The 27,648-nt window shown below is 41.7% G+C and overlaps 2 protein-coding genes across 7 annotated transcripts in view; one reads left to right on the top strand and one right to left on the bottom strand.

Moving 5' to 3' along the window:
* Positions 1-27,305, bottom strand: AZI2 (5-azacytidine induced 2). Of its 3 annotated transcripts, none has more exons than XM_061586408.1 (9): positions 26,952-27,305; positions 21,730-21,852; positions 19,867-20,096; positions 19,199-19,324; positions 18,072-18,195; positions 13,807-13,955; positions 10,562-10,626; positions 3,880-4,001; positions 1-2,457 (listed from the first exon to the last, which is right to left on the bottom strand). In XM_061586408.1, the coding sequence occupies exons 2-9, from the start codon at positions 21,782-21,784 to the stop codon at positions 2,096-2,098; spliced, it is 1,233 nt and encodes a 410-aa protein (XP_061442392.1). In that variant the 5' UTR covers positions 21,785-21,852; positions 26,952-27,305; the 3' UTR covers positions 1-2,095. The 3 variants fall into 3 exon arrangements, with proteins under 3 accessions (XP_061442392.1, XP_061442393.1, XP_061442394.1); XM_061586409.1 differs by having other exon boundaries at positions 18,096-18,195; positions 26,952-27,303; XM_061586410.1 differs by lacking the exon at positions 21,730-21,852 and having other exon boundaries at positions 26,952-27,304.
* The window catches only part of ZCWPW2 (zinc finger CW-type and PWWP domain containing 2), a 55,193-nt gene continuing 54,582 nt past the window's right edge, over positions 27,038-27,648 (top strand). The window contains exon 1 of one of the 4 annotated variants that reach the window (XM_061586415.1): positions 27,038-27,611. The gene's annotated coding sequence lies outside the window, so the exon portion shown is untranslated. The remainder of the gene's footprint in view (positions 27,612-27,648) is intronic. The other 3 variants (XM_061586416.1, XM_061586414.1, XM_061586411.1) reach the window with 3 other exon arrangements.

The raw sequence follows: 27,648 nt of genomic DNA, 5'->3' as shown, positions 1-27,648 counted from the left end.
TATTTAAAAATATGACCATTTCTTCAGTACATTGTTCAAAATGTTAAGCGGTCAGCGGACTGGCCGGTGATACTTATCCAAGTCTCTGTAACCTAAGAAGCAGCCCTGAAAAACACATTTGAGCTATGCAGCCACATGAGAAATGGCTTTTGTTGCTTTATTACACAGGTAGTTGGTTCTATCAGCTGAAGTCTAGTGATTTGGATTTATGTTATGCATATTGGATTCTGTTCTATTACTCTTCAGGAGATTGTACTCCCTTGAGTCAGCTATGTTCATTGGTCAGAATAAATTCCAGCATCTGACACCATTTCCATTAATCATAGACAAGCCAGGTTACGTGAGGAAGATAAGGAAAAAAATCTGGTGAATGGTATGTATGTTATTTATGTATGCCATTCACTAATGCAGTAGAAGACATTGTTCGTTCCACAGATAAAACTCTCTCCAGTATGAGACAAAGAAAAAAGCAGCCAGCACTGAAATATTTAGAGCTGTAATGTAAGGAAGACTAAGCACTTTTCCTTTTAGAGAACACCACTGATAACAGTTGTACTGCTTAAGAACACAGCTTCTTGGCAGGTCATTTTTAATTGTTTAAGAACATGTGTCTATTACAGGGGGAAGGAACCTTTTCTCTCTATGGGCTCATTCCTCTCAGCACAGTCCATCAGGGGTCACACACCAGAAGCCAGGAGCAGGCAGAGCCAGAGTGGAGTAGGTATAGCCACCTTTTCTCTTTCCCCACCCAGCAGGTTGCCAGAGAAGGGACATGTTCAGACTGAAGGTCTGAACTGATCCCTTGCAGGGCTTTTGAAATTAGGCCAAGGCTCACAGGTTGCCCACCCCTATTCTATTAGGTCCAATGAAGATTTTAATTTTTCCAGTGCAGTGTTTCCAGTGCAGATTGGAAAGGAGGAGGGGGATGAAATGGCTGAAGACACTTGTTTGTAACTGTTGGAATGATCAGATGGGAGTCTGGCATAGAACTAACAAAACTGACAGATGGTCCCTCATTGTGTTGTCAGGCTCTGGTGAGACTTTGCCAAGGAGGGAAAACTAATGCTGGAAATCTGGACATTAATGGACCCTGAAGGCATCCACTCTTCTTTGCTTGAAAGTAGCTCAATATGGATTAATAGATTCTACTACTAAATCTTGACTACAAGCTAATCAGTAATACAGGATAAGCAGGAGGTTAGGAATTGTTTGATTGCCAAGAGAATATTGAGTTACCTATCTACATAATGTTTTGGATACTTAATGCACCGTATGAATATAGGCCATAAATTATGAACTATCATCAAAAGATTACATGCCTTTAGCATATTGTAGTTCGGCCTGCTTATATTGCGGCGCCTGGAGTTTTCAACATCAAAGCAATTAGCAGGCTTAGGAGTCATAAAGCAAAGTTTTTGGTAACTGGCAGATAGGCACCTGCATAGTCACAGCATTTTGGCTAGGGTAATGCTAGACCACCACCACTTGTGAAGACAATATCTGCCATGAAGTTTTAAAAATATTCTTTCTTTACTACCTCAGATCCTTCACTCTAAGTGCAACAAAGGCACATAGTTGACACAAGGAATCCTAGTAATTTGGCTCACTGTACGAGGCACAATCGTTTCACTTGTTTATCTTTTCTTCCCATTGCCAACACACACCACATATTAAGGAAAAAAGGACACTGTGTCAGAACTGGAGGTAAAAGTTAAATCACATTCTATTCTTTACCTGAGAGGCCTAAAGGAGGAGCCAGTGTCAAAAAAGAGAGGACATTCTGACAGCTTGTAGAAATGTCTGAAGATACTGTATTTCATAGCAATATTCACACAATTGCAATGTACAACTTTTGTTTTACTCTGAGACTTAATACTCTATAATTTGCAGGTGTGCAATTGGAACCTAATGCATGTACACTAGGCCTTATATGCCATTTCTGTTGATTTAAATGGTCTGCTTTCAAAACTAGATAAGGGAAGAGTAAAACCTGGCTTAGATTACCACACTTTCATCCTCCTCCTTCCCATTAGCTATTTTCCTCTTACATGTACAACAGCCTATTCAAAGCTAAATCAAGTGCCTCCTAAAGTTCTTAGCTCTTGTGCAGGCAGTTTTGGTTACAGTGATCCAAATTGTTTTCTGGAAAGTTTAAGTGAGACACTCGGTTTTTCATTTCCCAAAACATTGTCTCGCTAGGTTTTGGAGGGCTTGGGAAGACCCAAGAATTATCTTCCAGAGAGCTCTTTCCATACGAGTTATGTTCCTGAAATGGAGAGTCACAAACTGGGATAAGTCTCTCATCCGTACATGAGGGGGAAGACACAGCATTGCTGAAAACATGGTCACTTGGTGGAAGTTGCCTCTTTTTGCACATTGCTCCAGAAGCAGCTGAATAAAGATTTGTGGTGTCCTTTTCAAAGTCTTCAATACTCTGAGCAGCGGCATAGGATGACACTGCAGAAACAGAAGATAAAGTGTATTTGATTTAACACACATTCAAAACTCTAATATACTTTTTATATTTTGGTTCAGTAAACAAGATCTAATTACTAATAATGTACTTAGATTCTGTCCGTTCATTTGGCTTTATTGCAACTCGGTTCTTCAAATACCCCATTTTAACTCTTCAAGAATTAAGTAAAGGACATCACCTACACAGAGGAAAAAATCCAATCTTCTCATCAAATGTGACTTCTGGAGGAGACAGAAGGAATTATATCTTCTTGCTGTTACTTCTTGAGGGCTGCTTGTTCCTCCCCAGATTAGCTCTCATACTACTTCCTGCCTGGTGAGGACACTCACCAATTCAGCTATAAGAGTGTGTTTAAGAAGAAGAAATGCTAAAAAGAAGGGGACAGGAACAAACCTCTCCCCTATCTTAGAATCCAACCCACTGCTGCTCCCTCTCCTATCCCCGTCTAAAGCCAGCCAGCAAGGAGAAAAAGCCTTAAAGCAGCAGAGCATGGGGAGGTAGAGTGGGGGGTACATTTTGGTTGCATCCCTTTGTGTTCCTTTTAGTGTTAACAGTTAACACAAAGCTACTGCTTTACAGCTGAACAAGCGAGCTGTGTCAAGTTGGTCCAAAGTTGTACGGAAATAGGTGACAGTCTGCCTTCCAGAGCAGGAATGAGAAAGCTGTGGCCTTCCAGTTGTTGGACTCTCAGTTAGCAAGGTCACTGGTCACAGATGATGTGAGTTGTAGTCCAACAACATCTGGAGGACCGCAGAGTCCCCCTGTTTTAGAGCTCATCAGTGCTGAAGGGAAAGTTAGCTAAGCTGCTGAAAAAGTCAAAAGGGCATGGGAGGCTTCCTGATCGAGAGGTAAGTTTCAAGCTCAACAAAGACATATAATGTTTCGAAGTGCTGTGTGGGTAGATATTTCATTGTGTATAAAATGGCCCTTAGGATAAATGAACTATCCCAGTAAACCACTAAGAAAAACATAGCATGTGCTTTGGGTTTTGCCCTCAACTTTGGTTTGTTTTAAGAGACCATTATTTGTAAAGGAAAGAATGTGAAAAATGAAATGCCTTTTGGTGCTTTTTCTAATGTGAAGTAGTTGTGGTAAAAGGTCAAATACAACTAAATTTAACACCTCAGCCTCGTACAAGCAACACTTGACTGAGGACAAAAGCCACAAGGGAAGAGAAAACAGCATAAAAAACCCATCAAGCAACACCTTTACGTGTTAAGTTGGCCAGTATAAGACAGAAGACAAGACAGAAAATGGGGAGGTTGGAACAATAATAAAAATGAGGTTTATCAGCTTCAATTGATGAGGTTTTGATAAGAAAGAACAGCAAGCTATACTCCAAAATGGTACAGCTTAGGCCGGTGGTTTGCATTTTTAAGACCTCATCCTGCAAACTCACTTACCTTTCTTGGTTGCAGATGGAATCAGTTTCAGTTTTCTCAGCATTTCAGCTTGCACTTCAGTCACCAGATGAAGATTAGACATCTCCCTCTTCAGTTCCCAGTACGCTTGCTGAATATTTTCACTGAAACATTTTAAAAGTTAAAACCATTCAGCTGCATTATACTAGAGCAGTACAGTTCCTGTACTGCTATGATTTACAAAAAACTACTCAAAGCAAAAGGAGTTCATTCAAATAGCTAGTGTATTGAGCAACACCATTAAACAATTAAACACCATTAGATCCATGTCTAAGTATTAAAAATTCAGATCTCACTGGGGGACCAGCAGCAGCTATTTTGGCCAGTGTCTCCTATATCTATAAAAGGATGCATAAACCAAGGAGTATCATGCATTTTAGTCTGCAAGGCTGTCACACATTTGAGAGGACCCTGGGCAGGGTGCCCTCCATGGCTCCTTGCAGGCTTAGCTCTCTTCATGTTAGGGGCAGGCCAAGAGGCATTAAGAAAATGGCTACAGGAAATTTGAAAAACAAAGGTAATTTTTTAAAAAGAGGAACCTGACAATTGGTCCTGTGGGCCCCTACTCCAGGGCCTGGCATTTACTCGGCCATGTCAAGTATTGACATGGGGCCTAGCAGTTGGTGTAATGCACAGTGATCAACAGTGACGCAAGAGCTGGGAAAATGTCAGAAAAATATATAAATAATGACTTGCTGGAGCAGACAAAGATCCACCTAGCCCAGCAGCTTGTTTCCAAACAGCCAACTAGCCTCTGATCACTCTGTAATAGGACATGCCAACAGCTATAAGAATGCAAGCAGAGCCTGGCTGCTGGATCTGGCCAGTGGCCCAACGAGTCCAGCATCCTGTTCTCACAGTGGCCAACCAGATGCTCATGGGAAGCCCGCAAGAAGGACCTGACCACAACAGCCATCTTCCTGCAGTTGCCCCTCTGGCATCTGATACACGGAGGCATTATCATTGTTCTATTAATAGTCCTAGATAAACCTGATTAATCATTAAAAAAAAAACCCCAAAGTGAATAACGTTCCAACACATCTTGTGGAATATAAATTCTATATATTCATTATGCATTGCAGAGAGAGGTATTTCCTTTTGTCTGTCCTCAACCTATCACAAACCAACTTCATTGGGCAATCTCAAGTCCTAAAATTATGAGGAGACTGTCCTCTTTCTCTCTCTTTCCAAACCCCCATTCATGTTTATTGTACTCATGGTACAGTGAGAAGCGTTATAATGAGCTTCAAATGTAATTGCATCTGTTACTACAGATGCGTTTGCCACCCTGGGCTCCTTTGGGAGGGAGGACAAGATATAAATGCTGTAACAACAGACATATTCAAGCCCCTAACAGCTTATAATAAATATCTTAGAGAAGACGGGGAGATACGCATGCAGGGTGGTTAAACAATTCCTTCCCTACACTATATAAGCGTGGCTCAGGGTGCTCTTCCCTCACTATATAGTTATATAATGCTCAGGTCCGGGACCAGCAGCCCTCTAGCACTGATCAGGTCGGCAGGAAGGGGCTCTGGGAAAGGGAGAAAATGTCCTCTATCCTTTCTCCCCTCCTGCCCCCATAAAATAGAGCTTGAATACCACTGAACAGGAGCACTCCTCTTGGGGGATGGGGATAAACTCCAACACGTAGGTTCCACTTGCAGTAACTGGGTGATATCCAACCAAGTCATACTCTGACTATGACTTAAGACCATTATTTTCAATAGGTCTACTTTGAGTATGATTATCACTGTACCACCCCACTACCTCTGAAGTGATGTTAGGCACTACAAATCCCACAGTGAAAGAAAGCCGTATTCGTAAATTGAAGAACACCTCGTTTCTGTGAAAAATGCAATTTGTAGCCATTTATAGGAGTGCTCACAAGGACAAGACGTTGCTCTCATTCAGACTATCACAGCCTGAACTCCAGATAAAAATCTTACTCTGCTGAAGACTGCCCACCATGCACTTAAAATTAGTCTCCATGCAACAACTCAGCTTCATTCATTACAAAAAGGCCAGATCTTTGTGCTTCCAATGTGTATTGGTCAGAGTTTTCCTTCAAGATCTGCAAAGTATTTGCATCTCTGATAACAGTTGATTGACGCACCACTGGGAGATGCATTTGGTAGAGGCTTCCTCATGCTATTCATGTAAAGGGTTTCCCCATAAATGTAGGAAGTGGCCCATCAGTATCCCATGGAACTCACTGCAGTTTTCTGTTAAGACTGAATGACTAAAATGAACTACAGTTAAGATAGTTGTTTCAAAACTGGGTGTCAGCACCTTGAATTAATCATTTTTGCTGCTTCTCCATTTAGCATGGATGGATTTATTATATCCCAAGAAAAATGAAGATGTAGAATTTTGGTTTTAGACTTCTGTCACACTCAGTAAGGGAGCCACAGAAAGAATCTAGGGCTTGGAAACACGTTGAAAGGTCTAAAAAAAATCAGTTTCCATTAATATGAGCTATTAAAACTGAGCTTTATTCTTAGAAAAACCTTTCCCTTTCTTGGCTTGGCAGAATGGCTGCAGTGAAAATGGTCATTCTGCCCAAAGTCCTTTTCCTCTTCCAAACTCTCCCCATTTATCTCCCTGAGATATTCCTACAGAAATGGCAAAAATTGCTTGACTCTTACTGTAATGATGGTAAACATTCACACTTAATAAAGCAGTTCTGTATCGCTCGAGTAATAAGGGAGGTTTTGGCATGCCAAATCTGCAACTATATTACGAAGCATCGCAGATTAAACAACTAGCTCATATGATTAATTTTGATCTAAGTATACCTTGGATTTCAATGGAAATTACTTCAGAAATGAAATAGCCATCAGCACGATCACTCCCTTTGTTACCACTAAATGTGCTCTTTCCTCAATCACACACCCTTTCTTGAACACCACCTTGAAAATCTGGATGGGTCCACAAACTCATCCCCTCTTCTTTCATTCCTGATGATGATGTACTGCCTTCAAGTCGATCCCAACTTATGGCGACCCTATGAATAGGGTTTTCATGGTAAGCGATATTCAGAGGGGGTTTACCATTGCCTTCCTCTGAGGCTGAGAGGCAGTGACTGGCCCAAGGTCACCCAATGATCTTCATGGCTGTGTGGGGATTTGAACCCTGGTCTCCCAGGTCACAGTCCAACACCTTAACCACTACACCACACTGGCTCTGCTTTCATTCCTAGATCATACCAAATTTCATCATATTGACAAATATAGGCAATTTGAAGTTTGGGAACAGAGGGGATTGCTAATGATGGAATATCTGTTTGATTGAGGACATCCTTTACAAATTTCTCAATTAGTAAAACGACTCTCTGGGTTGAGAGTCAACTGATATAGAATCTTACAAGTATCCTCCTTTGTAAACACAATTTACAAAGCAGAAGGTTTGCCATTTTCTTTCACATCCTATGAAGCCCAGGGAACTTCTAGCCAAAAAGGCACTATCTCTATAGAAGGGAAAAAGAAAATTTGGCACATAAAGCTTGGGCTAAAGATTTGGGGAGGGAAATCACAGAAGCGGAATGGAGTGATATATGAGTAGGCCCACACTCATGAGCCACCTCAGCCCTCATCAAAGAAAATGCTTTGAAAGTTACACATCGGTGGCACCTCACTCCAGTCAAACTGAACTATATCAACCCCTTCCTCTCCCCTCTGTGCTGGAGGGGATGCCCAATCCATGGCTCTTTCCTACATTTATAGTGGGACTGTAATAAAGTGAGACAATTCTGATGTTTTTCAAATTGCTAGTAAAGTTCTTAAAGCTACAATTATCCTGGATCCGGCCTTGGCACTTCTTTTCCTTAAAGAGGGTTCCATTGTTCCTAAAACTCAGATGTCTCTCCTATCCAGATTCCTACTTGCAGCGAGGCTTGAAATAGCCAAAAATTGGAAGGGGGCAGAACATTTATCGATAAAAATTTGGTTTACCAGACTTTGGCAACTTGTACTAGATGAAAAATTAACCCAAGAGCAAAAAAACAAACAAAACTTCCTTTTGGTGGGATGTGTACCCTGCTTTTTAATTCTATTTTTCTGCTTTCTGGCATTCTTTCTATTTTATATATAAAGCTTCTGTTGCTGAATGTACTCTTTTCCTATTTTATATAGAGTGACATGTTTAATGTACTTTGATTGTTGTTTTACTTGTTTGTTGTTACATTTACTAGAAATCTCAGTAAAACACTATTCACCAAAAAAGAGAGAGAAAAACAGCTCTAGAGAGGTTACAAGGGAAAACAAGGTTAAGGTTATATCCTGACCTATATATACTAAGAATACATAGATTTTTCTTCATTTGTACGAACCCACAGAAGCTCATATGTTACCAGCTTAGGTTGCTTTTATTTAAAACTATTTGAATGTCCTTTGCCTGTGACTACTATTACTGTAATAAAAACAATGTAAGAATCCTCCACCACCACACATTATGTGAATCAAGTTAAAATAATTCCTGTTACCAACACAATTGAACACCATTATCTATAGAACAGAGTAGCTGTTTAAATAACAATTCATATTCAAAAAAATCACACGTGTTGCTGACAAGCGACAAATATTTCACAAGAATATTAGGTAAGTGAATATTGACATTCATATGAAACCAAAGGGTACTAGCTGAAACGAACATTTCAAAGACCTTCCTCTAGGTGTGAAGAGAGTTATGGACTTGTTTTCACAGCCAATGTGAATTACATAAAATAGTTGGATTTATAACATAAAAGTCTGCATGTGCTAATTTATATACCAGGCTGTTTACCAGACAGATGCTTTTAAAAATAAAAAAATTCCTCTAATAGAGTGAAGGGCTGAAAGTGTCACTTAGCAAATGCCTATTTGAATATAGTTCTGGAGAAGCAAGAACATTAGGTAGCTAGCTACCTAATTAAGATGAATATCTAAGAATAAAAAGTATACCATACAGGTTATTAACACAGTGGAAGCCCAATAAACTCTAACATGTCAAGCGTCCTTCCATTTTTCCAATGCAAGCCACAAAATAGCTATTGTGACCTTTTCTACCCAAGTCCTACTTCTCCCTCATGTGGAAAACACGGAAAATGCATTTTTGAGGACTGAAAACATCAATAGTATGCTATTCCTTTTCTCAGTAGGTAGAGTTCACATGCTTAACTTCACATTGTATATATGGTGCCTATGTGCTCAGTCTGTATACTGTGTGCTTGAAATGCCCTACCCTATCCTAGCCAGGACAGCTGTTACAAGAGCAAGAGTAAACAGTGCAGATTCTTCTGCTCTGCAGCTGCACCAGTTTCTCCTGCAGCTTCCCTCCTGTAAGGGATGCTAGGAAGAAGCAATTGGTAAAAAGCAAGACAGACATCTGCAGCGTTCCAAATAAGGCACCAAGTTATATGTTACCATATAAATTCTCACAAAAAAGGTGGAGCTATAATGTGTTGAATCCCTTTTTTTCCCCAACAGCACCTGAAATCTTGTTACTACTTCTTCCAACATGCCTCAGGCTTGGCTTCATCCATATTCAGTGTTGACTGCAGGAGTTAGGCTTCATTTAGAAAAAACTTCTTCTCATAAGTCATCTGAACTGTGACCTGATTGTGTGACAACATTTCTCAACCAGCTAGATCTCAAGCGCTGTCAGCTAATTGCAAGATGGCCACAAAAGAATCCTGCAGATACTTAGGGAGGTCCCACCACAAAGGGTTTCAAAGTATAAGCACTTAATGGGGAAAGATCAGGAAAGGAAGGTAATTGGCACTGGCCTTCTCCTTCCTATAGTTGCAAATTCTACAGTGTTTTGATTAAGAATGTGGTTGACTATATAATTATTATGTACCAATTAGATTCCTGTGTATCAAATAACGTTGCAACCGCTTTATCATTTGCCTTCAAGGTTTGAACCATCGTTCAGAATTGGATAGGTTTTCAGCATCAACAACTTATTTATACTCACAGCCTATTGATTTATTTTAAGACATTTTTACCCCTTGCTATATACGCAATAAAAAGAACACAGCAGCAGCCAACGAAGCATGAGAAACCAACAAAAGCCCAACAGTCAAGTAAACTTACTCCAAAGGTTCTCTGGAACATTACTCTTTCCACTCACCATCTACAGGCCATCAGGATCAGAGCAAAACAAGCCTCCTTAGGAAGACAGTTTGCAACCTGGGTGCCACCACTGAAAAGGGCCCCGACCCATATAATCACCAGCTGTGTCTTTTTAAGGAAACACAGAGCAAGGCCTCTATAGATGACCCAAGTGAATGGGTAAGTTTATAAGGGAAAAGGCTAAACTGACATAACTTTGTCCCAGTCTCTTGAGAGGTTTTAAAGAGGGTCAAAACCAGCACTTTGAATTGGGCCAGAGCCAACTATAAGCCAGTAAAGTCATCTCAAAAACAGTATTATGTGCTTCAAGTGTCCTGCCCCGCTTTTGCATTCTAGATGAATCATCAGTTCTGAGCACTCTTCAAAGGCAGGCCCAATTCAAACTAGTTTAACATCCTCTATCCGAATGCCAGTAGAGTATGACTAACTATGTTCAGGTCGTTCCCAATTTAGTCCATATTCAGTCTTTGGATTTATGTCATCTACCTTGCCCAGTCAACTGCGCAGTAGCTCTAACACAAAGCTGAAGAAAGTTCATGTGATCAACTTACCTAGGAATGCTGTTCTGCTGCTGGACAAACTCTCCATTTGCTAAAGCCCCTTCCTGGGATACAACCTGAAAAAATTAAGAAAACATTTCACTATCAGCTTTTGAAAAAGAGTTGAAAAAGTCTGTCTTACTTGAAGGGGAAAAAGTTTAAAAGAAAAGACAGAAGGCTCAGCCAGCAGAGGTAATGTGGGTTTTCATTAACATTAGGTATCAATAAAGTTTTGATCCTTTGCTGCTGCCTCCACTGCATTCTTGAGACACACTCCAACACAGATATTCTGAGTGGTATGGGGCTCAAAAACGTGGTGAGTAGCATGCTGGAATCCTCAAACGCCTGCCATAACAAGTTTGCAAGGCACTTCACGGATAAAATTGGTCACTTCCATGACAACCTAGATGCCATTGTGATGGGCCTACATGGGGTGTCTGACAGATGGGCCCGTTGTGATGGGCCCTACATGGGGTGTCCGACAGACTCTAGTTTTATAGGATCAGCCTCAGCTTTTGAGGCCTGATACATGATGCTTCCAGTGGTCTGACAACCACATACTCTCTTGGCACTTACCCATGGTGACCAGTTCAAGAGAGTGGAGGGAGGTGGACTTCACGGGCTGGACCAGGGTACAGTAAAAGTTTTTGCCTAAGGGAGTGGTATCTACCACCCTTAAGGAGACATCAGTGTGGCCACTCCTGAAAAAAAATTCATTCTGAGCCCAGTTACAAACTATTGGCTGGCTGCAGTTATGCTCTTCTTGGGGAAGGTGTCTCAGAAGGTAGTGGCACCTCAGCTCCAGGCATTCTTAGAAGAAACTTCATTATCTGGACCCATTCCAGTCTTGTTTTGGGAATGATTCAGCCATAGTTCTACCTGCAGAGCTAGTTTATGAAGCTGTTGGGAATGTCGTTAGAGGCTCTGAAACACAGTAGCATTACTATGCTGAGGACAAAAAGCTCTATTTCCATTAAATCACAGTCATGCGTGGCCATGCAAATCCTGGATTGGTCCCTGGGCACAGTGGTGGGCTGAATGAGAACCAACAAACTGCAGCTGAATCCTGATGATAGGGGTCTTGTGGGTGGATTGTTTGCAGGACCAGGAATTGAGACGGCACCTGTTCTAGATGGGGTTGCACTCCCACTGAAGGATCAGCTGCATAGTTTGGCTGTGCTGTCTGATTCATCATGCTCACTGGAGGCTCAAGTAGCCATGATGGCTAGGAGCGCCTTTTAACAGCTTCGGCTAGTGCACCAGCTAGGGCCATTCCTGGACACGAATAGTCTGGCCACAGTAGCCCATGTGTTGGTAACCTCAAGACTGAATTACTGTAATGTGCTCTATGTGGGGCTGCCCTTAAGGTTGGCCTGGAAGCTGCAAGCTTGTGTAGAATGAAGTGGCTTAGTTGCCAAGTAGAGCTACCTACCATGAGCATACGACACCATTCCTAAAAGAGCTGCACACTGAGTGCTAATTTGCTGTCACACCAAGTTTGAGAGGTTGTGTTGTTTACTTACAAAGCCCTAAACAACTTAGGAGCTTAGGGTTATGTGAGAGAACACCTTCTCCTGTATAGACCTGCCCGTTCATATCTAGATGAGGACCTCATTTTGCAGGCCACTGAAATTTATTTTGCAACACCCTGGAGGAGGGCCTTTTATATTGTACTGCCCAGCTTATGGATCCATCTCTTCTCTGAAATAAGGCAAGAACCAACTTTGCATCTTGGGCACTTGCAAAATACTTTATTTCATCACCCAAACATTTGCTAGTCATTAATACCAAGGTTGTAGTAATTATCTGGATTCCTGTAGATGTTGATGTATTTATCTTTATTAATGACTATTATTACTGTTCCAAATTTATAACCCACTCTTCCTCCCCAAATGAGCTCAAATGTAATGTTTTACTATCTTACTTTATTGAGAATGTATTTATATTGTTGTGAACCACCCTGGAATTTCTCAAGAAATGTTTTAAATAAATAAATAAAATTTGAATACGATAAATATTGTATCTCAACTTCCATTCGCCTCTTACATAGACTATTTGGGCAAAAATACTTATTCAGAAGTTAATGATGGGTGCTTTTATCCATTTTGCATTTTCTTCCCACCAGCAGTGTCATTCCCCTAACAATTAGAAGTGCAAGCATTTAGCTTTAATATAATCATAGTGATTCTAGGTAAACTTGCCCGAGTCATGCCACATTTACAGATGGAAATTTACTGAAGCAGAAGAGTATGACTGTTTAACAAAAACCCACACATAATGAAATTATATTTCAGTCAGTTTCTATGGAGAAAGAAGTGGAAGAAACGATTGTTTATGAATAATTCTACCAAAATCAGCAGGACCCACAAATGTGCCATAAATTACATGCTCAGTTCAGCAAATTTTAAGCAATAGGACTGAAAAGATGCCAGTTTCAGTATCTGCAGGGAGAACTAACATCAGTTCAAGTCAGCATCTTGTGTTTAGCTCCATCTAGAGGATCTTCTTGAAATATGCAATCTAGTTTCTGTTAGGTGAAAAACCTTATGTTAAGCCAAGCTATGTTAAACCAAAAGAATGATGAAAGTAATCAGCAGATTCATATATTAGCCATCAGATAGCATTAACTTGGGAGAGACATTCCATTTGCCATCTCCTCCCAAACTGTCCGCAATTCATTCCTTGGGGTTTTAAAACCGATTAAGATTCTAACTTGAGACAGCACCTACTAAAATGCAGTTATCTAGGTGTGAGGCCATGAGGATCGGCATCAAAATGAAGTTGAGAAGAGGCAGGGGTGAGGGGAGGAGATACTGTACCCACGGTGTACCCCTCATGAAGACCAGTAACCCAAGTAAGGACAAAACAAAACTAAAGTTGCATGATGCATAGCTGACTCCAGCTTCTATGCAACAGTTGAGAATAAAAAAACCCAAACAATTAGTTCTGTAAATGCAAGGGGACTCTGGGAGGGTGAGGGAGGCATACTTTTCAATAAGGACAAGCCTAATCATATTGCAAACCTCTTTTGAAAAGACTATCTTCAAAAGCAGTTTATGATATCCCATGGAAGTCTGCTGTTCAAAAGCTCACCAAATATACCAAAGCCTTCAGGTGTACTTAACAATTTTTGGGATCCTCGCCAGTTCTTTTACAACAATTGATTTTCCCCAAAAGTAGCATATCACCATTCAATTTTATATTTTCATGCACCATCTCTCCCCATCTCTTTAACAAAATCCATAATGCACTAGTACCTTCTGTATAGATTTCTGTAGTTCTTTTCTAAGATCAGTACATTCTTCCCTCAGCTTCTCCAAATCCTGCTCCAAACTGTGCACTTTTAGGGCATTATTCAGCTTGTCTATTTCCCAGCTAGATGGGGTAGAATTCAGAGTCTTCATCACTTCAAAGAAACAAGAAAAGACCTATTATTCAGTCAGAACACAATCTGACACTAAGAATGATAGGGTCAAATTCAAAGTTATTCTCCCATGAGCAAAACAAAGGCTTGAAATCCAAACCTTGAACTTTTAAATTAAAGTGATCATGTTATTAAGAAACATGTGGCAGCAGAATATTTCATGGGTGGGGAAAACTTTCCTGTACAAATTCTCAGATGTTAATTTACCAAAACTGAGTTCGTATTTTTTGTGTGTGCCATTCTTACTGGCAGATTTTCTGAGTTTATTGCCAATTTCCAGGCTTTAAAGTAAACACTTAAGACATCCTGAAGTTATGGAGTGGTTCCAGACCCGAGGCTCCTCAACACATATTGTCTTCCTCTTCTTATTTGCCCCATATGCAACTCCACAATCTGCCAGGAAAACTTGCCTTGAGGCTGCATATAGTGCATACTTTCCATTTGGGCTCCACAGCAAGGCAACACCATGGCTGGGGAGTGGCCCAAACTATGCACTGGGCCATGATTGGGCAGCTTTGGTAGATCCAGGGCCACTTCTTTGGCAGCAAACAGTTCTTCTGTCATTTAGGAAAGTCTTTGCTAGTGGGTTAATTATTAACAGCCAGCTGACACCCCGTTCTCAAGACAAGGTGCTTTTCAGCATGTAGCTGCAATGTAAATCAAGACAGCCTGAGTTTCTAAGTCCATTTCAATCAAATTTCAGACTTGGATTTGGTGCCGAGACTGCCTTGGTTGCCCTGATCCATGCCAGGAGAGAGACAGAGGAAGTGTGACCATGTTGATTTTCATGGTCTTCTCAGTGGCTTTTGATACCACTGATCATGGTATTCTTCTGCACAGGTTGTCTAGGCTAGAGATTGGAGGTATCATAGTGAGATGGTTCCACTCTACCTTGGATAACTGACTTCAGAAAATGGTGATGGGTGCATATTAGTTGCCACCCTGGCATCTATGTTATGTGGTCCCTCGAGGATCTATTTTGTCCCCCATCCTTCATAACATCTACATCAGGGTTGGGGAACACATGGCACTCCAGACGTTGTTGGACTCCTGATTCTCTTCAACCCCAGCCAGCATGGCCAATGATCAAGGATAATGGGTAGTGTAGTCTAGCAGCATCTAGAAGTTCACAGATCAGTCACACCTGCTCTACACAAAACTGTTGAGCAAAAGCCATCTGGAGATCTGGGGTGAGATGTCATAAATATGACGCTTAACATCCAATTCATTTTTCTTTTTTATCTGATTCAGGTGAGACAGCGATGGTGTTAAACCAGTGCTGGGTGCAGTAATGGACTGGGTGAATGCCAAAACACTGAAGTTTATTCTAAGACAGAGGTCTCATTGGTGGGCACTTCATCAGCCCAGTTTAGTGGTGCAAATGCACTGGATAGGGTTAGGCTCTCCTGGAAGAACAGGTTTACAGTGTAGGAGTACTCACTGGTCTATCTTGTCATTGGAGGCACAGGTTGCCTCGCAGCTTTGACCCTGTCTGGACAGAGATAACTAGGCCTCAGTGATTTATGCCCTAGTAATCCCGAGATTAGACTACTGTAATGCATTATACTGGAAGGCACCTTTGAAGATGGTTAAAAATCACATATTAATCAAAATACAGCTGCGAGGCTGTTAATTGCATTGTCACCCAGTTCATTTCTGGGCTCATTTCAAAGTACTAGTTTTGATTTCTGAAGCCCACCATGGCTACCAGGATACCCAAAGGACACTTTTATTTCCACATGTGCCACTGTATTTCAAGACCTTCAGCCAAGGCTCTCCGTGGGTGCACCCAAGCTCCAAGGCACAACAGGCAGCTACAGGGGAAAGGACATACTTATGGGTGGCACCCTGACTGTGGCATGTTCTCCACAGATAAGCTCACCTGGCATATACCCCAGTGTCATGTTGGCACAAGACAAAGATCTTATTTTACCACACTTTTTAATCCTCTGGACAATGTTTCTCTGCTGCTTGGTATTTGCTAATAATGCCAGTGACTGCTTTTATACCGCTCTATTATGACACTTTTAATGTTCTAGTCTTAATAGCTTTTGCTTTGTTCCCCCCCCCCCATTTTAATGTTTTGTAAGCTGCCCCCGGGAACCTGCTGAAGGGCAAGGAATAAAAATCAAGACAAAATAGTGATTTTGCTTGCATTGAACTAACACAAAGTATTTCCCCCTTAACTCATTTCTGCACCTAGTTAAATCAGAAGAAACTTTCCTTCTCTAAACATAGTGCCAGGCATTGTAGAATTTGCAAAGAAAATGCTGATAGCAATATCATCACCAAATACAAAGACACTGCATCCCTAGCCAGGCATTCATTCTCACATGATTATATGCAGGGGGAGGGGAATTCGGTTGCAACTCACTTGCCCCACACCCTCCATCATGTCTCTCTCAATAAGCCATGCTACCTCTGTGTGTCAGATCAGAAGAAGATCTGAAGCAGGAGCCTTCATGCATGTAGGGTCCCCTCACAATTTGAAACCATCAAATGGGAAGTCTACATGCATAGAGTGGGTTCCTGCTTCAGACCAATTCTCTCCAAGAAATAGGGGTTTCCCTGTGTCCCAGAGGTTTGTTCAGGCTTCACCAGGGGCTGAGATTTTAGTGTGTTAGGCCCTGCCCTTTGGAACTGCTTGCCAGTACAAGTCTGGGTGGAGTCATCCCCGCTTTCTTTTTGATATCCTTTGAAAAATGTGTCACTCAGATAGACCAATGGAATTCAACATTTTTTTATCAATCAATTTTTTTGTTGTTAATAATGCTTTTACCAATCATATTACTGCTGTAGTTATGTTTCTATGTTATGCACTACCTCGCTATGTTTTTTCATATGCAAGAAATGGCCATTAAAAGAACGCAAGCATGTGGCCTAAGCACATTCTTGCATTGGAATGTTTCAGCTGCTGCAGAACCTATGGCACAAATGTCATCTCCTGGCACAATTTACATGGTCTGTGTCAGTGTGTACATAACAATTTGTGTGGAGGGGCTGGCATGAACATAAAAGGAAATACAAATGCTTCCTTCCCGTTGCTGGAGATCAAGTCAACTTAGGAAGCAATTCTGAGAATTCCCAGATTGGATATACATTTCCTGTATGAGCAGACATTACCAATGCTAATTGAAGCCTGAGGAAGGAATTGTTATATTAATGTAAAGTTGGAAGGCAATGCCAAAGAATTTATATGGTTAGTAATTAACTCGATGGACAAACATACATCATGAAACGCAGCTAAGAGAAAGCCTATTTGAGGGCCTGTTGTGGCAGAAAAGCAGTGTGCCTATGTATAACTATTATATGTTTTGGAAGGTTATTTGTGCAAAATTTGGTTACCGTATTAAGTGCCCAAATGCATAGAGAACAGACAAAGAAACAATGGTTCCTGAGATCAAGGAGCAGGTTTTTCTCTGTGTTTGGACAGAGTTGGATGCCATTTGGAATCAAGATGCCAGAGTGAACTTTTCAAAATTGCACTGATTCCCCCCACCCCATTCCTTAGAATTCCTGAGTAACACCAGGTACTTTCCGCTAGACAGAGTGTGAGTATATATATTTTATGCAACATATATATATATATATATACACACACCCAATGCCTATCCTTCCCAGTACTGTGAAGCCATCGGTTCCTGGGTAAAGTTAGGAGCTGGGATTGTGAGGTTGCCCTTATAGTTATAAACATAACTGCAGTGGCTGCTATCTATTTCTATTGTCTATTTTATGCTGGCTTTCAGAGTTAGTGATGTTATAAGTAAAGATTTTAAATTGTTTTACATTGTATTTGGGCCTTGCTTTCAGCTTTATATTTACACTTTTGTTGCTCAAAAAGCTGGTTACAAATCTTTTAAAATAATACACATATATAAAACTGGCACACAAAGGAGGCAGGGCAGCAAGGGCAGTCTCATCCTCCCCCATACAGTCAGAATTGTGTGCGGATGAATGCCAAAACAGGGCTTGTTTTCCTTCTATAAAGTGCTTTGTAATGATAATCCTTTATTCAGACAGAGCAATTAGCAGAAATATATGTATAGTAGGCTACAGAGCTTTGCATATATGGATGTGGCTTTGGAGTCAGGCGCATACATTTACACTGATAACAAGGTGCACCTTGTTGAGTTTCCAGGTCGGTTCTTAGCTGCAGGAGCTCCACTTCCTTGGACTGCAACTGTTCATTCAAATTTTTCAGGGATTCAGTGTTCTCTTTCATCTAGTTTGAGGAAGGAACACACTGTCAGGGCTCTGTCTGTCCAGCTTTCCAATCAATAATAAAATCCACACATGCCTGAAGTCTTAGAATTATGTGCCAACCAGGTCTACCTCATGAAGAAATAGCCAAGCTGTCAGATGCTCACTTTGTTTCTAAAGCACTCAAGTCAAAACCAGATATGTTAACGCTTCACAGTATGAAAAGCAGGACATTTTGTTTTGAGAAGACGCAGCACCATATCCTGTGGCCATTAAGTAAGACTGCTCGATTGAGTTCAACTAGTTAGCAGGCTTTCCAAATCAATCACTACTTTGTTTGCTATTCTCTGCCTTTAGCTATTCTCTGCCTTCCAAAAATTCCATACCACACAAATGTATGCGTTTTTGTTTTAATTGCCACCTGCTGCACACTGCATCTCTGGAAGGATTCTATAATCTAAAACCTCTGTAGCATTCTCTTTCAATAGGAAACGCAGGTGGTTGAGCGATGACAGGGCAGCCCAACAGGCCCACTCAAACAAGAGGGAGAGATCAGCATGGCTGGGTAAATCCTGAAGTATGCAAAAGTAAAAGATAATAATTTAAGATCCAAAAGGTTGCAAAAAAAAAAAAAGACAGTTCAAAAAGGGCTGAGCACGCTCAGTGGCCTCCAGAAGCCACAGAAGATTAAATGTCAACTGGAAAACAGAACACTGGGGCAAGCAAAGTAGAGTGCACAGACTTGTTTGAATCCCTTACAGATTAGGTTGGAAATCTGGTGCCCTCCAGATGATGTTGGGCTACAACTCCCATAATCCCTGACCACTGCCCATGCTGTCTGGAGCTGATGGGAGGTGGAGTCCAACATCATCTGGAGGGCCACACACTCCCTACCCAGCTTATTAGTATCATGAGAAAGAACATGACTGGCTGGACCCTAACCTCTATCAAAGTCACAACATCCTTTTATACATTGTGCCCATATAGCATCCCAGCTTCCTTTCAACCTGCTCCAAAACACATACCATTTTATCCAGTTTACTTTTCAGATTATCTCGTTCAATGCAAGCCTCTCGATATGCTTGGTAGGCTTTGTTAACCTGCTCACGACCTACAGAGCTTGTTTTTTCTTCCAAATGGGAGCCAAGAAGCTAAAAGATTAGAGTAAAATGCCAAGATTACATTTACTTTAACTTTATTATTCAAAGTCTGTCAAATTTAAATATTTAAAATGAAACTAACTGCCAATTCACAGCCAGAACTCTTGGGTTTCGGATGGGCCATAGCTCAGCAGTAGAGCAGCTGCATTGGATGTAGGCCCCAGGTTCAGACCCCAGCATCTCCAGGTAGCCCTGAGACAGAGCCCTATCTGAAATCCTGGAGAGCCACTGCCAGTCAGTGAAGACAATACTGGGCTACAGGCACTCATGGTCTGACTCAGAATAAGGCACCTTCCTGTGTTACATTAAATAGACATACACATACTGTATAGACAAACATCCCCCTTTGTGTTTAATCATCCTATCTATTGCTAAAAGACAGGTGCCAGTTAAAAGCATACTAGAAAAAGCCAGTCCTGCCGAGTTCAATGGGACTTACTCTTTGGTAAGGGTGTATAGCATTACAGCCTTAAGTTACCTTGTCTTCTCAAACAAAAAGCTAAATTTCTATCAACTGGTAAACAGTTACTTACCTTTTCTTCTAACACTCTTACTCTTTTCTTTAAGAGGGAGTTCTCCCTTTCTGTCTCTTTCAGTCGTTTCTTAATGTCTTCATAAGCAGTGACCAGTGCAAAATGTGACGCAACAGATTCGTCGCCTGAATATACGGGCAGAGGAATTTCTCCATCCCGCCTATGATGAGTGTCTGCTTTTTCACGGTTTAAAATATCAATGTCATCTTCTGCCAGTTCATCCATGACAGCTGAATAAAAAATCATGTCATTGAACACCAAGTACATATCAAAAACATTTAATATCTTTCAAATTCAAAGAATTATGCTATAGAGCATTTGTTACACTTCTGCCTTTACCACATCTCTCCAAGCTTACAAAAAGCAATAGCTATTTTTATAATCAGTACTGAAACTAAGACCCACCCCGTAATTGTGAAATGTATTATATTTAGAGTATATGTGGGTGTTGGTGGGGGGATCCCTCTAGGGCAGCCTTTCCCAACCAGTGTGCCTCCAGATGTTGTTGGACCACAACTCCCATCTTTCCTGACCATTGGCAATGCTGGCTGAGGCTGATGGGAGTTGTGGTCCAACAACATCTGGAGGCACACTGGTTGGGAAAGGCTGCTCTAGGGAGTTTCTATTAAATGGAGTATAATACTGTGGGCAAGCAGGGGGAGGTACCTGGAAGCGAGTAAGAATAGCTTAGAATCCATACAGTATCAGCATTACGTCGAACTTTGGTTCTAAACCAGCTAGTTGATTTTCCTATCCACCCCAGTTGGACTTCAACAAGAGCTCTCAATCAATACTTCAGTTTAATTGTTGATTATTTTTTCCTCTTGGCAAGTTATGTCTCGTTTTGGTTCAGTCTGAATGCCTATTTTAAAATCCACGCATGATATTGAAATGAACATTCCAGAGTTTAGAGGGACAAGAGATGGCCAAGGGAATTTCCTTTTAGCACAACTTCTTTTGGCAATATCAGAATAATTTACATAATTCAAGAACAACTTCTTTCATGAAAAATTAAACCAATGAGGCATGTTAGGTTATCTCTAAAACAGAAAGCTGGTCAAGAAAGAGTAAATTGCCAATCTCAGTCTTGGAAGATGAAGTATAGGCATCAGATGCTTCTAAACATGAACAGAATGTTGGTTCCTTTCCACCAAAGCCTGTCCTCCTAGACAAGGGATGCTAGCATGCAGTATCTCAGAATTTTAAGTCAAAAACAGTGTTGTTTGGACAGATTTGTCCAACCAATGGGATTCTGCACAATGCATGTGAAAGTATGCAAAAGTTATATGAACTCTATTGTAGAGTTGCGGATGAGATTTCTGGATCATCTCTCATTTCAGAAGTTTTAAAATTATATCATGGTCTGGAGGAGCAAGGGTAGAGAACAAGAGTCTACAAAGGCTTAAGAGCAGTATGTTAGAATCTTCTAATGATAGTACAGTTTACATAAGAACTTCTTCAACTAAGCATTCCTGGAATGAGAGCCAAGTCTCAGAAAGCAATATAACCTCATCAGGTTCCTTAGGCTAGTTGCACCCATGTCAAATACTTAATTCCTTTCCCATTTTATCTAAATTCTGGGTCTTCAAAACCATATCTGGAGCAAATGTCAAGGCCAGCTCCAGCTTTTTTTTTTTCAGGGGAGGGACTGCCAACTTGGCCTTGGAAGACTCTAAACTATCCTAGGGTGGGAGGATGGAGAGGAAAAGGGAGCACAGAGTTAAAAGACCATCCTGTAGCCCCCTGCAACTTCACAAGTGACTGTAAAGCAAGTCAACTAGAAACAGAGGGCAGTGGATTTAGACAGAAACCTAGGCAGCTGCATTGGCCCATAAAAGAAAGAGAGAAAGTGGTGGTACTCACTTTTGAGAGGTTGAATTCCATAGTGGGTCAAGGCTCCGCCTTGGCTACTGCTCATCCCCACTGACCTCCAATTCTACTCCTGGCTGTTTTATGTCTATGCTTAGTTATCTCTGATTCAGTATTCTGGGTACAAAAAGTGAAGAAGTGGGGGAAACGTGTGTTCTCTTTTCCACCAAATATTCTGACTGAAATCTCCAATCCCTTCCCCACCCTCATCAGCTCATTTTGCAATACATTTTTAAGAGCTTAATAATCTCTGTTCACACACGACACTGGCAATTTCCCACACCTTTACAGTCATATGAAACGAACACATTCCTGTTTGCCATGCTTTAAAAACAGGACCATTGGGCACATCATTAGACTTGGCGACATCTAGTAACAGTTAACCTCTGCGGTCAAGTTTCCCTCCCTCCTTTATAATAAAGGTGCTATTCAAAATTTCCACACATATTCTTAATTGGACTTGCTTCTTAATTCTTTTAATTCTGGCTCAGTTTACACAGCACCTGGATAATAACAATCAACCTACAACATAGACTTAAATGTAAAACTCGCCCATCAAGTCTGAAAAAGTATACCTGCATATCAAATAAATAAGCCTGCTTAGAGCCAAAGAAATACAATAGGTCCCTAAGGGTCCATATATACATGGGTAGACTGGGGACTAATGTCACCTCAGAGGATGCTACTTGGTTCAGGTTTAGGGGAAGAGAGAAGATAACCAAAAATAAATAAAAAGTGAAGGAAGTCCATGGCTGAATTAGGTGATTCCGGGACAAGGCTATAAATGGATGCCTGTAAATATGGCACACAGAGTGGGCTGGTTTATGCATAATGGCATCCAAGGATAAGAGCTCCATACAGACATTGTATATGTTGCTATTTTTTTTAAAGGAAATAAAGAACATATCCAAGAGTACTCTATTACCCAGGAGAGTTTACAATCCATGATCGCTGAAGTTGGTGTACACTAAATATTTATAGGCCAATCTGACTTAAATGATTGGACTAGTCCAGCGTTTCCCAACTAGTGGGCCACCAGATGTTGTTGGATCACAATTCCCATCTTTCCTGACCATTGGCAATCTGGCTGAGGCTGATGGGAGTTGTGGTCCAACAACATCTGGTGGCCCACTAGTTGGGAAAGGCTGGACTAGTCACATAGGAGGAACCACAGCAAGTGTCACAAAGCTATTAGGAAGAGATAAGGTGGTGTGGAGCTACAGATACAGCAGCACCCCACTCAATCAGCAGGTTACGTTCCAGACCCCCACCTATTATTATTATTATAGTTTAATTATACCCCACCTTATGGCCAAAAGGCCCTCAAGGCGGCTTACAAGAAAAACACAATTTAGAAATACATCAATAGAACAATACAATTTACAAAAATTAAATAACAAATAACATTATTAAAAAACAGCGATTACAACTTCCAGTGAAAATACAGGGTGGTGCAGGCGCCTGGAGCAACAGAAACATCTCAGGCTGCCCCCAACAAACCTGTGAGTTGGTTCTCTCTCATTCCTTCTATGCTTGCAAGTCTGACACCTTCAGTTGAACTTCTGATCAGCTTCTCAAATGGCAAAATAGAGTAAGCTTTCCCCAGCACCAGCCGGTCCTGCAGAAGCAGGGTGGGTCATGGCTTGCATGTCATTCCCCATCCCACCACCGTAGTTGTAAATGGCAGCAGTGACCCCTTGCTTGGTGGCCACGTAGATATTCTCAGAGGTGCACCCACCGCCCCACCGGATGAGGGCAAGCCACAGCGTACCTGCGAACGCTGAAGTTGGTGAGGGGGTTGCAGGCGTTGACAGCATCGAGCCCCTCCGGCAGCACCAGTACACTGGCCACCTGCCGCAGGGACAAGTCCTACCCGTAGACGCCATTCTCGCCAGCGCTCCAGCTGCTCTGGTTGCTGCCGGGCATCTTCCACGAGACATTGAGCCAAGCGGTCCATTAAAGGCTTGTGGAGCCAGGTACAACAGCGTGTCCAGGGCTCAAAGGGCAGGCAGCCATATCACCTCAAGTGACGAGGGAAAGAGAAACAGAAGAGCTGCTCCTACCGCCATCTTGTATGGCAATTCTACCTCTACACTCTACATCGGCCTCTACACTGGATGTCTAATTTATCCAATGGAACCTCACTGAGAGAATGGAAACATATAGTTACAATTAAAAATAAGTTTATGATTAAGGGATAGCATCCATCTGCAAATTCTTTCATTAGCCCTAACACAATGCAGTCGCTATGTTAGCAATTCCACAGCTAAGACTAAATCCATAGGAAACAGCTCCATATGAAGAGTCTATTATAATCAACAGCGTTACACACGTTCAGTTCTAAATATATTCGCCCCGGCAAAATTGCTATTTTTAAAGGGGCTTTCACTCGATAGTAGTCCCTGACTCCTCCACCCCCAATCTCCTAAGATCTGCCAGAGATCTGCCTAAAAGAGAAAACCTGCTGAAAAGCAGAACTCCTTCAATAAAATGCCCGAAAAACGCCATAAAAGCGGAACAAGCGCCATATGAGTGGGGCCTTACTCTAATTTTATTATTATTATTATCTTTATTTATACCCCGCCATTTTTCCAAAACTGGAACTCAGTTTTAGCCGCCATATTAGCGGAACACCGAAAAGCAGGCTGCTGAAAAGCAGGGCCCTACTGTACATGACGGAATATTACAAGCCGATGTATAGAATTGTTTTTTCTATAGAGATTTTTAGGTAGGGAAAGCATGTGCACTGACATGGGTTATATTAGAGGTTGCCGACATAGAAGTCAACTCCACATATAAATTGCAGTCCAATATGCATCACAAAATTAGTCCCAGCTTCAAAATGTTTGTAACCATAGCAAAAACAAACATAGATTGCCAGCCTTGTAGGGATATTTGTAAGATGTGAAGTCACTCACCCTTGCCACTATTACCACATCATCCACAAGATCTAGATAGCAGGCCCCACGTTCTTAAGAACATGCAAGATGGGAAGCTTGTGTCTGGGCTGTATCATTTCATGTGACTGAATGCTCATTGTTCATTTAAAATATGCATATAATGCCCATTATTAAAATAATACCAAGTTGGTGTACAACAAAACAGCTTAGTACAGCACAATAAAAACAGTTCAATATTAATTGGCACCATAATTTCAGTATCCAGGAATCATTTAGCTGGTATCAGAGCCCAGGGAAAGCTTGAATAAATAATTGATTTTAACAGATATCTCCTTCTAAACAAAATAAATCCTTTATAAATAAACTTAGCATATTATCCATTTATTATTTATTCATTTATTTAACACATTTATATACCACTTTTCAGGCGGACCTCACAAAGCAATTTACTTGTATTTATTTATAAAAACATACATATACCACTATTCATAAAAAAATTAAAACAGTTTACAGCATATCCAAACACAGAACAAAACCATATAAATATTTATCAAAAATTTATCAACTAACTACTGCAGAAAGATACTGTCTCAGTTGCCTGCATAAGCCTGGAAACATAGGAAATTTTTCAGCAGATGTTTAAAAATCAGAACAGATTTTCCAGCAGACATTTAAAATCAGAATAGAAGGTGCCTGCTGAATCTATATTGGCAGAGCATTCCATAGGCCTGGTCTGATGACATTAAAGGCTTGATTTCTTGTGATTGTCAGATGAGCCTCACTAACTCAAGGGATGATCAATGATATTCTGGCAGATGATCTCAATTATCAAGCTGGGATGTAAAGGTCCAGGTAGTCCCTAAGGTACTCTAGACCTAAGTTGCTCGGGGCTTTGTAAATAAATATAAACACCTTGAACCTGGCTCAGTAGCGGATGGATAGCCAGTGCAGAAGTTTTAACAATGGTGTTACATGTTGTCAGCCCTGTGCCTCCATCAGTAGTCTGGCCGCTCCATTCTGCACCAGTTAAGAGCGTCTGAACCAGGCCCAAGGGCAGCCACTCATAGAGCACATTGCAATAATCCAGCCTTGATGTTACCAATGCATGGACCACAGCGCTCAGGCTATCCCTGTACAGAAACAGCTGTAGCTAGCAAACCAGACAAAGCTAGTAAAAGGCACTCCTAGCTACAGAGAACACTTGAGCCTCTAGTGACAGAGATGTATCCAGGAGCACCCACCAAGCAAAGCACCTGCTCCTTCAAAGGCACTGCAACCCCATCCAGAACAGGTAACTTGCCTTTGACATAATAGGCAAAAAACTAGGCTGGAGCATTTTCTCACCAACATGCTAGCTTTGTTCATGAAAGCCATTCTCTTATTCTGTACAGAGGATCACTTAGGCTGCATTCCCAAAACTCACTTGCTACAGACTAATCCTTTATTCATAAAAACATAGAATAGTAGAGTTGGAAGGAGTCTATAAGGCCATCAAGTCCAACCCCCTGCTCAATGCAGGAATCCAACTTAAAGCATACCCAACAGATGGCTATCCAGTTGCGTCTTGAATGCCTTCAGTGATGAGGCACTCCTAGGTAATTGGTTCCATTGTCGTACTGCCCTAACAGTTAGGAAGTTTTTCCTGATGTTCAGTCAAAATCTGGCTTCCTGTAACTTGAGCCCATTGTTCTGTGTCCTGCACTCGAGGATGATGAAGAAGAGACCCTGGCCCTTCTCTGTGCGACAACTTCTCAAGTACTTGAAGACTGCTACCATATCTCCCCTCAGTCCTCTTCTCAGGGCTAAACATGCCCAGTTTTTTCAGTCTCTCCTTATAGGGCATTGATTCCAGTCCCCTGACCATCCTCATTGCTCTCCTCTGAACCTGTTCCAGTTTGGCTGCATCCTTCTTAAAGTGCAGTGTCCAGAACTGGACACTACTCAAGATGAGACCTAACCAGCGCTGAATAGAGGGGAACTAGTACTTCGACACAGTGGAACTTATTTCAGGGTAAACATGCAGAGGATCACACCGTTAATCCTATGATCCCCATCTACAGTTTGTAGCACTAGTATCCAGACACAGGTTTTACTACCATGTCTGAGAGAAACAGGCCAAAGTCTGACGGACTATGCCAATGACAGTGGGCCAAGCATCCAGGAGAGGACACACAGATCCCTCTCCCAGGGATATGGCGGGAGGAGTGGGGCGCATAGCGTTGGCGGAGGGACAGAGAAAGCAAGCCAAGAGAACGCAGGGAATGAGGTGACAGTATAACCACAAACGGGAGAGGCACGTTAAGAGCTAAAGGTTACCTGCGGCCAGCAAACTCATTGCAGAAGTGGGCGGGGACGGGCCCTTTCCAGGTTCCTTTCGTCTCCGGCAGCACAAATCAACAGTGCGATAGAGCCACCGCGGAGGGAAACACGAAAAAGATTTCGAAGCTCCTGAAGTTTGTGCTCCTCAGCCACCGCCTCACGACACTCATCGTTCTCCACCCAGCCCGACAGTGGAAGCGGCACCCCTAACAAGGAGAGAAAACACTCCTAGGACACCTTTCTTTTCAACACTTCTCACACACCAGGAAGCCAACCTTCCGCCCTCTCTTCTCACGTGACCGCAACGGGTACTCGCCTTCCCACCTCCATGCTGGAAATAGTCTCATAGCACCAGTGGCGAAGCATGCCGGGATTTGTAGTCTCGCTTTCAGATTCCGCGATACGGAGCCGGGGAGAACGAAGAGAGACAGGCGAGAGAGGATATAAGCGTGCGTGAGAGTCAACGGTGAGGGTTCTTCCCAGCATACAACGCGGGGAGATAGAGCAAATCGGGATTTGTAGTCCAGTGTTTGGCGAAACTGTGGTGTGAGAAGATTTACCTTGTATCGCGTCCCTCCTTTGTTTTCTCACCTCGGAGGAGAAGGAGCTACTGTTTGCCATCTCTAAAGCTACAGCCCTGTTCACTCTTATCTTGGAGTAAGTCCTACTGCATTCAGTGGGATTTATTTCTGAG

The sequence above is a fragment of the Rhineura floridana genome, chromosome 10 (genome assembly GCF_030035675.1).
Source record: "Rhineura floridana isolate rRhiFlo1 chromosome 10, rRhiFlo1.hap2, whole genome shotgun sequence".
Lineage (NCBI taxonomy): Eukaryota > Metazoa > Chordata > Lepidosauria > Squamata > Rhineuridae > Rhineura > Rhineura floridana.
The sequence above is the reverse complement of the archived record's forward strand: the minus strand, read 5'-3'. Positions and strand labels throughout refer to the sequence as shown.